The following is a 16,298-nucleotide window of genomic DNA, read 5'->3' as shown; positions in this document are numbered from 1 at the left end:
CAGTGGATGCTCTTCCAGCTGCAACCCATCTCTGGGAAACATCCATACATTCACACACACACACACACACACACACACACACACACACAAATACACTACGGACAATTTAGCTTACCCAACTCACCTGTACCGCTTGTTTTTGGACTGTGGGGGAAACCGGAGCACCTGAAGAGAACCCACGCGAACGCAGGGAGAACATGCAAAGTCCACACAGAAACGCCAACTGAGCTGAGGCTCAAACCAGCGACCTTCTTGCTGTGAGGCGACAGCACTACCTACTGCGCTACTGCTTCGCCTCTCTATGCAAATATGATTGGGAAAAGTCTCTTCATCTATTGGCTTTAAATGTTACTGCCCTGTCTTCAATAATGAAAGGACGGTTCTGATTGGAGTGCAGAGGGTGAAAGGGAGAATAATACATTTATTAATAGTGTGACAATCTTATTATCAGCGTCACTGACGGCCATGGCGAGGGCTATGCAACTATGCGTAGGCTGTGCCGGAACACATATGTGCGCTTGTCACAGAAGTATAAATCAGTCTTTAGTTTTATAATGGAATTTTAGAATGAAAACGAACCACGTCAACAATGGCGTTAGACCTAGCATTACATAAAAGCCCACCCTCACATATATACTGCTGAAAACGAACATCACGTGACCCTCTGGTATGTGCGCGTCTGAGCTACAGCTGTCATTGGGTCCTTTAAGCACAAAACCCCAGAGAGCAGTACACATCGAACAGTTTATCAACGATGTACCGCTGGATGGCGTCTCACTACAGTTAGTAAATATGATATTTAACTAATCTTGTCTCTATTTAATAACTTAGTACTTAGTATTTTGAATCTATTAGGTAATGTGTCAGCATCAGAACACTGCTTCAATCTTTCGCTTTCACGCTTGTACTTAGTCATTTTTGTAAAAACCTCAGATACTGTTGGTTGATTGCTGTTGGCTGTGCACCTTTTTACCAAGCAAGTTTGTCGACGTCATTATGACAACACAGATCACTCTGCCTATTCATCCCAACCAACAATATCTGCTGTAATTTGTGTGTATCTTATTTTTATTTATTAATGATATGGTTATGGGTAAAACAAAGACCATGCGGGTCAGGTATGAAACGGTAGGCTACAAATAATTAATTCAATATGAGTTAATTAAATATTCATAAATAATTAATTCACTACCAACTACGACGACAATGCCATTATCCATCATGATGTTTCATACAAGACATCGTATGATGGCAAATTGGTCGACATCGCCCAACCCTAATAGTCACATGCAGGCCTAAAAATTCAGTGTTTTCTGATTAATTACAATCCCAACTCAACATTGCAGATCCTGTGATGTGACTATGCACATCTCGATATCGATGCTGAAATTATATATTGTGCAGCAGCTCTGACATATATCAGAATTCTGAAAAAGTTGGTGAAATCAAGTTTAAAGCTAATGAAAAAGATGTTATAAATAAAGCAGTACACGATTTATGGTCTGTCTCATCTTTTTGCTTGTTTTCATAGAGAATAAAAGTCCATGTCATCTGGAGGATGAGCCGGGGCCATGTAGAGGACTGGTGCCTCGCTATTTTTTTGATCAGAAGAGCCAGGAATGCAAACAGTTCTTTTATGGTGGATGCTTTGGGAACGCCAACAACTTCAAGACCATAAAAGCATGCCAACAGAGATGTCAGCGTATGTACCAGCAAACACTTCTCCTCTCTGCAATTTTCAGTAATGACATATTGTTTTTATACAAGGCCTGTAATTAAAGACATCTGCATGACAAAGATTAGAGCTCTTTAGTATTATGAGCTCCATACCCGTCATTCCCAAGTACAATTAACACTTTTCATTTAGACCCAAATGCAGCTGGGTGCATTTTATTTGTTTATTTATTTATTTATTCGAGTCTTAGTGCCGATGTTGAAAAGTTGAAATAGCATTAAAGAGGTCATAGTATTAGGAATCAAATTGTTTTTAAAGGATGCAATGGTTAAATCTGTATTAGAGCTGACAGCATTTGTGTTGGGAAAGCAGAACACTGTATCTTATTTCACATGTGAGGAGGATGTTTAGACAGATGTCTTAAAGAGACAGAGGCAACACTGGCCTCGAGGTCAGAGAAAAGGTGGAAACAAACTAAAAAGGTTTTCTGCACTCAAAAAGGCCTTTTAAATATTGATATTTAAATCTTTAAGTGGAGCCAGAGTTAAAAAAAAAACAGGTTTTTAAGCATTATCCAGAATGGACTACTGGAAACACATCATCTTTAAAAAAAAATATCCAACAATAAAATGTGGTTTACTAATCTAGGCTAACACACAATTAAATTGTCTAATATATAAGGGCAAAAAGCTGCTTCCCATTAAGGTGTCACATTGTCAAATTGGCTATTATGTTTTATTTATAAATATGATTCTAGAAAATGTATTTTGGTTCTGTTGCCCTAAATGAATACATTTATACATTTTTAATAAGTGTATAATATAACTTGTTGATTTAAACACATAATTAAAATCTTAGTTAAAATAAAAACTATGAGATCTAGGGCTCTATTTTAATGATCTAGACGCAAAGATTAAATTCTAAAGGAATGTCCAAATGTTATTTTAAAGATGGAAATATATGCTTTGCGCCCTGATGCGTGGTCTGACAGGGTTGTGCTTATTCTCTTAATGAGTTATGGATGTGTTTCGAACGTATTGTGCATTAAACCAATCTGAGTCTCATCTCCCATTCTCTTAAAGAATCAGTTGTGTTACGCCATGGTGCATTTGCTATTTACATGGCGACTTTGCAAGTGGAAAAACTGAACACTTCACTAGCAAGAAAACAGTTAAACAGAACATCTGTGCAAGGACAAAGAACGAGTCTCCTCCATTCTGCATCTTTACTTTCTCTTTACTTTTACTCTTTACTTTACTCCTTTTGTAGATAAGGAAATGATGTTGTACGCACTCCACTGAAGACATCTTTTTGCCTACATATTTAATTTAGTTTGTTAAGCAAAAAGATTTGTTTCAAAACTATTTCTGAATTCTGTTCTATTTTCCAGCAACCAAATAAATAAACAATATTAAGTGTGGTCAAAAAAAGTTATATCCAGTATATTATATATACTGCTAATAGTAATAATAATAATAAAAACAATAATAATAATACCCCCCTTCATTGTCCCGCGACCACCACTTTGAGAACCACTGCTGTAGACTATCAAAAAAAAAAAAAAAAAAAAAACTTAAAGGGGCTAATAATTTTGTCCCTAAAATGGTGTTTAAAAAATTAAAAACTACTTTTATTCTAGCCAAAATAAAACACATAAGACTTTCTCCAGAAGACAAAATATTATCAGACATACTGTGAAAATTAATCATTTAATCATCATTTGGGAAATATTTAAAAAAGAAAAAAAATCAAAAGGGGGCTAATCATTCTGACTTCAACGGTATATATTAAAAATTTTTATTATGTGTTTTTATTTATTAAAATAAAACCTTTTGGAATATGTGTTTTCATTTGGAATATTTAACTCATATTTTGTTATTTTATTTTAACAAAAGTGATTTAAAATATTAGACCCTTAATTTGAATTTAATATTTTTCTTGGCAGATTTTTGTATCACTTGCTAAATAGTTAGTTGATGTAGTTTTGAAGCCTGTTTTAAGCCTGGACTAATCCAGATGTGAAGTGTGTTAATGTTGTTTGAGAAAGAAAGACTGTCAGCACAATAGGACATCAACAACAACACCAACAAAAAGTCATGCTGTCTATTTTGTGCCCTCTTTTTAGTTACCGCTGTATTAAAGTCAGAGGAAGAGGAAGCCAAACCTGTGATAGAATCTCCTGCTATACATGGTGAGACTGACCTATTGTCAACTCTAAATGATAATGTTCTTATTTGCAATTGTGAAGAAATCACCAGTAGTTTATAACCTAAAACACGATTTTACTCAGAATATGTATCTATTAAAGGCAAATCCAGAAAAGTGATAATAACTGTGATAAGTGGTCTTTTTTCCCCAGAGCTGTTCTGTTAATGTCGTACACCTGAATATTATTTGTGATTCATGTTCCCTTCATTTATTTGTTTATTTTTAGATGATGCTCATTTGAACTCATCCCATTCAGCGCTGAGGAGAGTCTCCCAACCAGCTAAACAGGAAGCAGGTGAGAGTTGCACACCTCACACACACATGGGTTGGAGACAGCTGTGTGGTGTTGTCAGACAGTCTGTTTGTCTGAGTCCAGCTGGCGGCGGAGCAGACATTTTTTTTTGCCTCCTTCTGCTTATTTGGACAGTTCAGATCTGCTCTCTGCTCCACAGGACACCCCTGTCTGCCACAGAGATCAAATGTGTCAATTTGATAATACGCAACTCTTTTTTTTTTTTTTTGTGCAAATCTGTTTTTGACAAGTTCATGTGCAAGAAAATAAAAAACACTAAATGCTGACTGAAATGTTCTTATAAAACATTTCTTATACACTCTCAGAAAAAAAGGTACAATGAGGGTACAATTTTGTTCCTAGAGGGAACAAAATATAAAATTGTACCTTTAAAGGTCCCATATTGGTCTTTAGGGTACAATTTTGTACCCAAATGGGCTATAAAGGTACAAATGTCCAGATTTAGGTTTGAAAGGTACATTTTTGTACCTTTTATAGCACATTTGGATACAAAATTGTACCGTAAAGGACCAATTTGGCACCTTTAAAGGTACAATTATATATTTTATTTCCCTATAGGAACAAAATTGTACCCTCAGCTCATGATAAGATCAAGACACTATATAACACTAATTTAAATGTATTAATACTAAACATTAATACTAAAATACATAATTTAAAAATATAATAAATAAATAAATTGATTGAATTAAATATTTTAATAATTAATTTTTTTTAATGTATTTAAATTACATTTTTTCTCAAAAATGTTAATAATTTAATTTATAATTGAATGTAATTTTAATCATTAAAAACGTAAATACTGGTCTTTGCTTACTGTTTAAGACCCTATAGTTTATGGGATGTAGAAAAAGAACCATGCAGAGTGACAGCATCTTCATACAGGTGGTGATGTTGCTGTCTCTTTAAGAATTTGGCTTGTTGAGACGTTATAGCAGTGTTTGTTACTGAGGCGGTCCGTCGAGTATGCTGGCTGTTTACACAGAACTTCGCACGCTTTTCAAAGAAAAGTCTATTTTGGAGTCCACACTTTTCAGGTAAGAATGTATTAAAGATATATTTTCAGTCTCATTTTTACATGTGAAGCCGTGTTCTGTTGATTTTGTCTGACTCTCGGGTCTCGGCTTTCCCCCGCTTTAAGTGCTCCGGGCTGGCCTGCAGGATGGAGTTTGCTAAGATGTCTGCAGCTTATTAAAGAAGTTAATACAATGTGATATCGAAGTCACCGAGGGACATAACGTTATAGACGGTGAGTACTATATGCTGTTAGTTTTCTCGGTGTAAAAGTTTCCTTTGTCGCCTACGTTACGTATTCGCGCCTTATATCTTACGTTACGTTACTGCTTTATTAATAAGTGTTGCCACGGTGGAATATAATCGCAACCCAATTAGCAAAATACACTCGGGCCAGCTGCGGCGGCAGAAGCGAGCCGACGCTGCCGTATCCGTGCACCGGAATCGGGCCGTGACCCGTGAGTAATGTGCGGTGTGGCCCGGAGCTCGCGCGACTAACGTAAAGTCTTCATATAAGTTACCTTGATATAAAACCTTTTGTTATTAATACTGGAAATTTGTAATTATCGATAATGTTTTATATTTTGAGGCCATTTTTCTAGCCACGGTTGACCGCTGAAATGTAATTTTAGACGGTTAACTTTATATAAGTTACACCGCCATTTTGTGAAGAAAAATCACAATTTTGTCACCGACAAAGTGACTGATTATGTAAACGTGGCTAGTTACAAACGTGTCGTGTGTATGCTTGTACATATCTTCGTTTCAGTGTCTAAGTTACATTAATGTTGAGGAGTGTCCACAAACTCTCATGTCCAGATTTGTTGGTGCTTTACTATCGTTTAACGTTATACTTATGTTAATGTATAATTATTAACATACCATGTTGTATTAATCGACGTTTTAAGTTATACTTTGTTCTTTAATGTAATAATTTGTCTCATCTGTTCTGAAACTGGTACCTTGAGCTATTTTACCTATTTTATTAATATCTCAAAATAAGTAAATAGTTATTGCTTTATCTTATTGCTTTCCAGAAGTTTTTGAAGTTTCCAATTGTCTTTCAGGACAAGATTGAACAACAGAATGCAGCCTAACAGCATCAGATCAATGAAGGCATGTCATATGAAAGCATGGCTCAGTTACAAGATGTAAGTATGTCTCATTATCTATATATACCATGGTTTTAATGGCTTACATACTATTTTAAATTTTTAGGTTTTTACTTACAAACAACAATAAATGTACACTCAGGTGTTTAAAATTATTTTCTAGGTTTTCACCGAAAGATGAGAGATCAACTGAAGAATGCTATGGACCTGACTCTAAGGTACTCTTTCTAAACTTTCTCCACTTGATTAATATTATTAAATTCTAGCTTTGGATGGATTCCTTCATATTTGTTTGTATGCCACATCTTATGTTCCAGGAATTGATTTTACAGCAGAACTTCTCATGTTGCCAGCCTTGTTAAGCGAGACACTTCAACATTTCGTTGTGCTCCGGTGCGTATGTTGTTTTCTGTTTAGTATATGCTGTGATTAATGCATTTTATAATGCTTGATATTCTTTATATCAGGATGACGGAGTGGGTAGTGCTGTCACCTTACAGCAAGAAGTTCGCTGGTTCGAGCCTCGGCTGGGTCAGTTGGCATTTTTGTGAGGAGTTTGCATATTATTCCAGTGTTTGTGAGGGTTTCCTCCAAGTGCTCCGATTTCCCCACAAGTATAAAGACATGCGCTATAGCTGAATTTGGTAAGCTTATTTGTCTGTAGTGTATAAATGTGTGTGTGAATAAGTGTGTCTGGATGTTTCGTAATACTGGGTTGCAGCTAAAAGGGCATCTGCTGCATAAAACATATGCTGGATAAGTTGGTGGTTCATTCGACTGTGGCAACCCCAGATTAATAAAGGGACTAAGCCGAAAAGAAATTGAATGAATGAATGAAATTTATATTAGTCTTTTAATCTGTGATACTTTTTTTTTTTAAATCGGTGAATATTTATTATTTTACTTTCTATGCATGTTGATTTTCTCTTCATCAGTGATAGAGTGACTGATATTAATGTAATTATTGCTTTGTCATTTACAGTGAACCATCTTCACCACATCCAACAGTTCAAGTACAGGAGGAGGCCACCGACTGGACAACTGTGTTAACAAGACGAGTCACGGCAGTCTTCAGAGTTGATGGGATTGCGATTGGCCGGGCTAATGATGTGGACGAATATACATTTTTGACATATCCATCTTATTAGAAGAACACCCTGATGTTTCTGCAGTTGAATGTTTTGAATGAATGGTGGACGGTGACAAGCCTCAATCTACTCCAGTTACCAGAGTGATAAACCTTGCTTTTTGTTTCTCTACATGCTCTTGGGATAATCACAATCAAGTTTATCCAGCACACTGCTATCATTCATGCATAAAGCAAATTTTTAAATAACTTGTGGTCCTAATGACTATCAAAGAACATTTTCCAGATATGAGTGCTTGACATGTCATGTTTATCAAAAGCATAAACACATATTGTGTTACAACAAATTACAACTCCACTTGAGGATGATGAGGAGTAATCTACTAATGTTGAAGAAGAGGCTACTGATGTATTTGATTTTTCTGCACTGTTGAAGCAATTTCTAGAGAAGGTTTGCCTTCATTCTGAAATTCAGAGAAAATGTTGATGACAAATTATTTATTATGACCGAGTATTCTGACTAAAGACAAATACTTTGGACTTTATAAAGTGCAGTACTTGTTGTAGCCTGTGTAATGTGTTTATAAATCTTAAACAGTATTCTTGTGGTCTTTGTATTAAGTGTAGATTATTCAGTTTTTATTTGTTATCTAAATTCTTTTTACTGTTTTACATGTCTGCTTTATACTTGCTGTGTAATTTTATTTCTTAACACATTCAGTTGTGAGTTGTAATTAAATATTTCTACATTAATAAATAAAAATGGACATCTGTGAACCAAAATATTTTATTTATTTATTTGTGCATGCAGTCACCAAAGGATCAAAATGCCTGGGTCAGTACCCTGAAAATACTATATAATATAAAAAGGTACATTTTTGTACCTTCAGTGTCTAAGGTACAAAATTGTCCCTTAAAGGGTACAAATGTAGAAGGTACAATTTTGTACCTTTAAATAGAGGTACAAATTTGTACCCTTAAGGGTACCACCCCAGTGACGGGCCATTTGTACCCCAAAAGGTACAATTTTGTACCTTTTTTTCTGAGAGTGTAGGCTTCTATTTTTATGTTCAGTTATTTCAGTTTAATGCCATAAATTACTGATTTTAAACAGGAGCCTGAAAAAAATGCTATTTTAACATGACGATTTCAGCCAGCAATCAGAGAATTTTGTATCTGAACTCCTCTCAGTTTTTTTTTTATTTTTTATTTTTTTATTTATTATTTTTTTTTACAGAAAGTATATTTTGTTGTGTTATGGCAGGAGACTGCAGGCAAAAACACTATATGGCAAGCCGTTTTGACATTCAATCGACACCCAATACTAGTATCTATTTTCATGTCACTAGAGCTTATTTGTTTTAGATACTAGTACTTTTCTATTAAGTACTAGTACTTATTCATTAGATACCAATGCTTATTTATTAAATGCCAGTGCCTATTTTTAAGATACTTGTGCTTACACATTATTAAAAAGATACTAGTACTTATGCATTAGATACTAGTACTTATTCATTAGATGCTTTTACATATTCATTAGATACTAATATCTATAGGTACCAGTACTTATTCATTAGGTACTAGTACTTATTAAATAGATACTAGTTAATATTTATTAGATGCTACTTATTTTAATAGTGACTAGTTACTATTCTGTTGTTAATAGTAACAAATTTAAAAGTTTTCTATTGATTTCTATGGGATCTGTCATTGAGATATCAACTGTTCAGCTTTGACTAGTATGCATTCCAGCTGGGACTAGTACATATCTTTTTGTACTAGTAGGTAATCATTAAGTACTAGTACTTATTAATTAGATATCGATATCTAACTAATAGTACTTATGTATTAGATGCTAGTACTTATTCATTAGGTACTAGAACTTAATTATTAGATAATCTATTTAATAGATACTAGTACTTATTAAATAGATACTGGTACAAATTCATTAGATACTATTAACTATTAAATAGATACTAGTAGTTATTCATTAGTACTAGTGTTTATTTATTAGACACTAGTGTCTGTTATAACTATTACTAGTTACAATTCTTATTTTACTAGTCAGTTTTGCTTTTTACTTGTATTATGTTATGACCAGTTCTAATGGAAGAGTCGAGTTCAATTAAATATAATTAAAAATAAAATGTTTTACTAGTAACATTTCAAACAAGAACTAGTATTTAATTAATGTGTACTAGTATCTTTCAAATAAGTTGTAGTATCTGTTTCATAAGTACTAGTATCTCTTAAATAGATACTAGTATCTAACGAATAAGCACTCGTATCCAATGAATAAGTACTAGTTCTTAATGGAAAATATACAAAATCAAAAAAATAAGCACTAGTAACATGAAAATAGATGGGCTGTTGATTAAATTAAAAAATGGCTTGCCTTAAAAAAATGTTTTTTTAGGCTGTTTGGCTTTCCATAAAGTTTTTTTTTTTTGTTTATTGAATATAATGGTAAGAACATGTCAAAATACAGTACAGCATTTCTTTTATAGCAGTTGTTTGCAATTCTGGTTTCTCAACATGGGTTTGTTCTCCTGCAGTGAGCCATAAATCTTAATTTCAGCAGCATTGACAGAAATCACACTTGACTCAAGCGTTCTGTTTATATCTGTATTCTGAAGGTTTTTTACCTTGTGAAATTGTTCATTTGCACACCAAATATTCCATGCGTCTATTGAAAAATAGTGTTATTTTACTGCCATCTAGTGGACTATTATTGTAAATTCAAGTCAACAAATTTTTTTTTTTTTACATCTACAATATTCACCTAGTTAGACTGCAGATTAAATAGGTTCATTCGATGGCTTTTTAAAATCATCTATTGTTTTTCATACTGTAACAAATGACATGGTAAAGATAAAACATTTGTCATGATTAGTTCATCATAGAATTTTCAGAAACAAAAGTTTATAGTAAATTTTGTACATACAAAGGAACAAGTATAGCATATAAATTTTTATTTGGAAAATCTTCCATTATTCTTTCTTAACAACTAACAAAGTTTTTTTACAATGTTACTAATTGTTACAAATGTTTCAGACCTATTCAGGGGTGTGAAAAAGTGTTTGCCCATTAACAACTTTCTTTTTGTTTGTTTGTTTGTTTGTTGCATGTTTGTTACACGTTAATGTTTCAGATCATCAATTAAATTTAAGTATTAGTCAAAGATAACAAAAGAACTAAAGGTTTCAATTAATAAATTATTAAAGGCAAAAAAAAAAAAAAAAAAAAAACTACATAGCCCTGTGTGAAAAAAGTGTTTGCCCCCCTGTTTAAACATATCTCTGGTTCATCACATATGAGTTCAATTTCTGTAATCACACCCAGGACTAATCACTGCCACACCTGTTCACAAACAAGGCATCACTTAAATGGGACCTGCTTGACAAAGTGAAGTAGATCAAAAGATCCTCAAAAGCAGGGCATCATGCTGAGATCAATTCAATAACAAATTAGAAAGAAAATACTTGAGATCTAGCATTCTGAAACATGTTATGACGCTATTTTTTAAGGCATTGGGACAGCAGCAAACCACAATGAGATTCATTATCTACAAATGCCAAAAACATGGAACCATGGAAAACCTTTAGAGTGGCTGGCTGACCAAAATTACCAGTTCAGACAATTAGAGTGCAGTGACAACACATGTAAGAGGTCACAAAAACCCCACAACAACATCCAAAGAACTGCAGGCGTCTTGACTGTCCATTACTTCACCATAAGAAAGAGACTGAGTTCCAAGACAAGTACCACTGCTGAGCAAAAGGAACATTGTTTTGCCAGAAAAGAACACCAGCAAGTCCCCTTCTGAATGGTTGAACAAAAACAAAATTAAGACTTTGGAGTGGCCTAGTCAAAGTCCTGATGTCAATCCAATTGAGATGCATGACCTTAAAAAGGCGGTTCATGCTCAAACTCTCCAAAGTGGTTAAATTACATCAATTCTGCAAAGATGAGTGGGCCAAAATTTCTCCATAGCGCTGTAACAGGATGATTGCAAGTTATCGAAATGCTTGATTGCATTTGTTGCTGCCAAGGGTGGCTCAACTATTTATTAGGTTACAAAGGGCTATTTCATTTTGTAATTTGTTTCCCCTTTAAAATAAAAAGCTTCATTTCAAAACTGTGTGATATGTTTACTTGTGTTATCTCAGACTAAAATTTAAAGTCATCTGAAGATCTGAAACATTAAAGTGACAAACAGTAAGGGGGCAAACATTTTTCACACCACTGCACTGTATATATAGCCTATATATAACTGGGGTTCTAAATAAGCAACTAAATTCAACTGAAAAACTCATAGACACTAAAACATGATGACAAGCTAAAATAATGCATGTATGAATGTGTGCAGTTTTTAAAAATGCTAATGATTGTCATCTTATTGTCTGTGTATTTTAGAGTTCAGTCCTCCAGAGTTGTGCATGAGTGCAGTTGACCGGGGGGATTGTGACGGCTCTGAGAGGAGATACGTGTTCAATCCTAGGATTGGCAGATGTCAAGTCTTTCGCTACTCTGGATGTGGAGGAAACAAAAACAACTTCATCCACAAAAGACACTGCATGAAAATGTGCATGAAAGGTGGGCTTACTCTTCTGTTTTGGTAAGGTTTATCATTATAATTAAGATCTACTGTAGTTTAAACAGTAAAGGAGATAAAGAGTGAGAACAAAACTCAGCTACCTCAAAAGTTAAGCAAGACTTGTATCAAGCAGGACTTGTATCTGTTGTTGATTCAGTATGTTCAATGGTTTCTCTTTCAGATCAACACCGGAGAAAGCAAATACGGATAAAGACGAGGAACTCTAATATCTTATTCCGATCTGTCTAAACTAGATTATTTAATGAAACCAAAACCTAAACCACTCTTTTATCCACACTGTGTACATCGTGTGCTGTGGTAGCAGTTTTAGTGACACATATTACAGTCATGTATATAATTAACACAATTAATAGATTTTAATCAGGCCTTCAGATATGTAAGCATTCTACATATTTTAAATGTAAAACATAATTAACTACTCTTTTCTGGTGAAAGATAGGACACTTAAATGCAAATTCCTCTGCATTATAAATACTCATATCTTGTCTTTGTTCACAATGCCACTTATGAATCTATTTAATACTGAGTATTTATGCTTTTTTATAAACAGTTGTTGAGGTTTCTATATACTTTTTCATCTTTATGTAAAATTGTTCTGGTGCATACTAATTTGTTTTCTTCTTTGCACTCCATATATATCAGTTTTCATTCTTCTCATTGTTTGAAATAACTTTTATATATATATATATATATATATATACACAGTTGAAGTCAGAAGTATATGCCCCCCTTTAAATTGTATTTCTTTTTTAGATGTTTCCCAGATGATGTTTAACAGAGCAAGGACACTTTCACAGTATTTCTGATAATATTCTTTCTCCTGGAGAAAATCTTATTTGTTTTATTTCAGCTAGAATAAAAGCAGTTTTTTATTTTTGAAAAAAACATTTTAAGGTCAATATTATTAGCCCCTTTGGGCTATGTATATATTGGATTTGCCTAATAACCCTATCCTGCCAAGTTAACCCAATTAACCCAGTTAAGCCTTTAAATGTCACTTTAAGCTGTATAGAAATGTTTTGAAAAATATCTAGTAAAAGATTTACTGTCATCATGGCGAAGATAAAATTAATCAGTTATTAGAAATGAGCCATTAAAACTATTAAGTTTAGAAAAGTGTTAAATAACCTTTCCTCCGTTAAACAGAAACTGGGGGAAAAAATAAACAAGAGGGTCAATAATTCAGGGGGGCTAATAATTCTGACCTCAACTGTATATCCAGGACGCAGTGATAAATCATCATATGTTGAGTTTATGTATTAATGTACTACATTTTGGATTTGCATGCATTTTTGACTGCATAACTAAATTACTAACATCTTTAACTTCCAGTAAGTAACATGCTATACAGTAGGACTTCTTAATACATGTGAGAAAAAAGCAAGCAGATACACACACAAAAAAAAAACCCTTCTTATATGACTTGTTCTGTTTTCTACACAAGATGGAGCTGTTACTCTTAAGAAGACATATTGGACTCCACTGACAGTGGTGAAAATGCATACTTAAATATGTACTCTTATTAAACACTTTTATTTGAATCATGTTTTGGTGGCTTTGTTACTGGTAAGGATCATTGTGTATCTTAAAGTCTGCAAGAGGAGCTTTTTAGTTTGAGGTGTCTTTAACATTTATGCACTATATAAAAAATGTAAAGCATTTGGTAAACTGCACCTATTGATAAAATGATTAAATTTTGATATAAAAATGATTAAAACAGGTTTTAAAAGAATGAAAAATATATATATATTTTTCGGTCAGTTTTTCTAATACATGCTTCGGTCCTTAATGTATTAATTTTTCATCACATCTAGTTTATTAATAAAATGTATTTAAGTTTTTTTTTTTTTTTTTTTTTTGCGTTTTGAGGGATATTAAGTGTATTCTGATCTACATTATCCTCTGATTTCAGATGTTACTGTAGGTCAGACTACAAATGTTACTAAATGCATCTAGTTTGAGTATACTTTCAGGCTACATGTAGATACAAACAACTACAAGAAAAAGTCTTGAGAACACGATGTCAGTCTGTGCTTTAGATCAGAGGTGTCCAAACTCAGTTTGGGCACCCCTTCTCTAGATCTTCCAATTTGAGACTTTTTCCTCAAATTGACTGATTGGCGGGATTACATCCTTAAGGTGGAATCAAGCGTTAATTAGGAGATCAATCTTTTGAGCACTGCAGTCCGAATGAATAAAAATTATGTAATTCTAATTATTTGCTTGCATTGTTAAGATATCAGATTATGTTTTGAAACACTTGTGTTAGGGGGAGTTTATTTATTTATTTATTGTATGTGACAATGATCATTTACAATACACTGATCTAAGAGTAATTAAAGTACAACTTAGTGCTTCACTGAAAAAAAATATTCATTGGATTTACTTTTTTTTTTTTTTTTTTTTGCTAAATGCTTGTAAACAACTTATATTAGCTGAATTTAAACAAATTCAGTTTAAATATTTTAAATATATTAATTTAATTTAATTTTGGGTGTTGGGTGGTTCGAAAGAACCAGCCCCGAGAGACTAAGGTCCAGTATTTGTCCCAAATAGCTTATTTGTCCTATTTTGACCTTATACCATCATGAATTATCAAAAAAAAAATTATTAAAAAAGCCTTTAAGACCTAAAGTAAGACCTGCAAATAAAGTCAACTCTTACTGTATTGTTGTTAAATAGAAAAAAAAACATTTTATTCTAAATCTTGGACCTTATTCTTGAAGGAAAAAATGACCAATTAAATGTTGTGAAGCACCAAAGGTGGCCCATAATAAAGTTACTTTTGTTGTTAACCAAGAATTATCAAACTACTTTTTAAAAGAGGCTAGAAAAATGGTGAAGCTCTATATTATATATATATATATATATATATATATATATATATATATATATATATATATATATATATATATATATATATATATGTGTGTGTGTGTGTGTGTGTGTGTGTGTGTGTATATACTGGCCAGTTTGTTATGTGCCTCATATCTGAAAATAGGCTACAGATTTTACTTTAAAAATTTAACAGGTTCATATTTCCCCCCTAGTGATATATAATGCAATGAAATTGTATGTTAAATATAAGAATCCTTTTTTTTCCAGATTTCTTTATTCTAAGTCTTTAGGAAATGTTTTTGGTACATCAAAAAGTTTGACCATCTCACAAACTTATTTAAAAATAAAAATAGTGCTTAAAATGCCACTAAAATGCTGTATATAAAGCTCATAATTAAATAGAAAATGAGTCACATAACTGTAGAAAGTCCACTTTTTGAGAAAAAAAAAAACAAAAAAAACAGTCCTTTTACCAGGCTAGCTATGGGCCTAATATAGCATATCATTAGGAAAAATAATCCTTAAAAATAATAAATAATATTAATGATTATTTTTTTTAATTAATTAATTATTGTAATTAATTATTTTGGTTGTTAACATCGAGATTAATGCTGCTAAAGTTTTTTTTTTTTTTTTTTTTAAATACATAGCCTATGTTACTTTGATATGTTTTTTTCGTCCTCTTTGCACCTATGCGTAACTACTTCAAATGAACGCAAAAGGGTTAATGGTAATATCAGTTGTGTTTTAAATGAGATGAAGCAGTCAGTGTACGGAGAGCTGGAGTGTGCATTGAGGCGGGGATTGGCGCTGATGATGTAACAGGAAGCCTCTACGCTGAATATGTTGCAGTCTGACAGCCGTCGTCATTCACAGTGTGCGCGGCTCGTGCGCTCTTTCATCTGGCGCTCCGATACTCTGACATCGTTTTGTGCGGTCGTGACGTCGCAGAAGGAAAGTAATGACTTGTTTGTGAATTTAAATAACAAGAAGGAGCGCTCGTTTTTTTATTTGAACATCCCCAGGACACCTTGGATTTATTCTACAGGTAAGGAAATGCTTGATACTGATGAGCGGCTGTTGAATTATGCATGTGCAGGGAATTAATTTATGAAGTGCAGCTGGAAGATCTTCAGTCAGCCGGGCTTCATATCATAATGTTGAAAAAAAATTGATGGCTGAACAGACTTCTTATAAATTACTATAAAGCTTCAATATATGCGGTAGTATATGAAACTGTCGACAGTTAAGCAGTTTGATATTTCATTACTCTTTTGTGAAAGCACACTGCAGAAATATGATTCGTGAGTACATTGTTTGCATGCATTAATCACAATAGTATTGATTGCATCTACAAATTGACCGTAATGTTCATTTATTTTGCATTTAGTTACTGACAAAAATACTGCTCATTGTAATATATATATATATAT

The 16,298-nt window shown here is 33.2% G+C and overlaps 2 protein-coding genes and 1 long non-coding RNA gene across 5 annotated transcripts in view; all 3 read left to right on the top strand.

The window, feature by feature from the left end:
• tfpia (tissue factor pathway inhibitor a) overlaps positions 1-13,568 on the top strand; it is a 63,919-nt gene extending 50,351 nt beyond the window's left edge. For both annotated transcript variants that reach the window (NM_182872.2, NM_001309803.1), the window contains exons 3-7: positions 1,532-1,702; positions 3,801-3,866; positions 4,110-4,178; positions 11,826-12,005; positions 12,188-13,568. In NM_182872.2, coding sequence (NP_878292.2) covers positions 1,532-1,702; positions 3,801-3,866; positions 4,110-4,178; positions 11,826-12,005; positions 12,188-12,255 — 554 coding nt within the window. In that variant the 3' untranslated portion in view covers positions 12,256-13,568. The remainder of the gene's footprint in view (positions 1-1,531; positions 1,703-3,800; positions 3,867-4,109; positions 4,179-11,825; positions 12,006-12,187) is intronic.
• On the top strand, positions 5,133-8,192 carry LOC137496413 (uncharacterized). 2 transcript variants are annotated; one of them, XR_011016730.2, is made up of 7 exons: positions 5,133-5,233; positions 5,338-5,445; positions 6,278-6,361; positions 6,486-6,540; positions 6,640-6,715; positions 6,790-6,966; positions 7,305-8,192. It is a non-coding gene; the product is annotated as an uncharacterized lncRNA (long non-coding RNA). The 2 variants fall into 2 exon arrangements; XR_012385596.1 differs by having other exon boundaries at positions 5,338-5,482; positions 5,980-6,361.
• Positions 13,569-15,737: 2,169 nt separating the features above from the next.
• The window catches only part of calcrla (calcitonin receptor-like a), a 61,946-nt gene continuing 61,385 nt past the window's right edge, over positions 15,738-16,298 (top strand). The window contains exon 1 of the mRNA NM_001004010.2: positions 15,738-15,913. The gene's annotated coding sequence lies outside the window, so the exon portion shown is untranslated. The remainder of the gene's footprint in view (positions 15,914-16,298) is intronic.

Source organism: Danio rerio, chromosome 9, assembly GCF_049306965.1.
Source record: "Danio rerio strain Tuebingen ecotype United States chromosome 9, GRCz12tu, whole genome shotgun sequence".
NCBI classification, from domain to species: Eukaryota; Metazoa; Chordata; class Actinopteri; order Cypriniformes; family Danionidae; genus Danio; species Danio rerio.
This window is presented reverse-complemented; position numbering and strand designations above follow the sequence as displayed.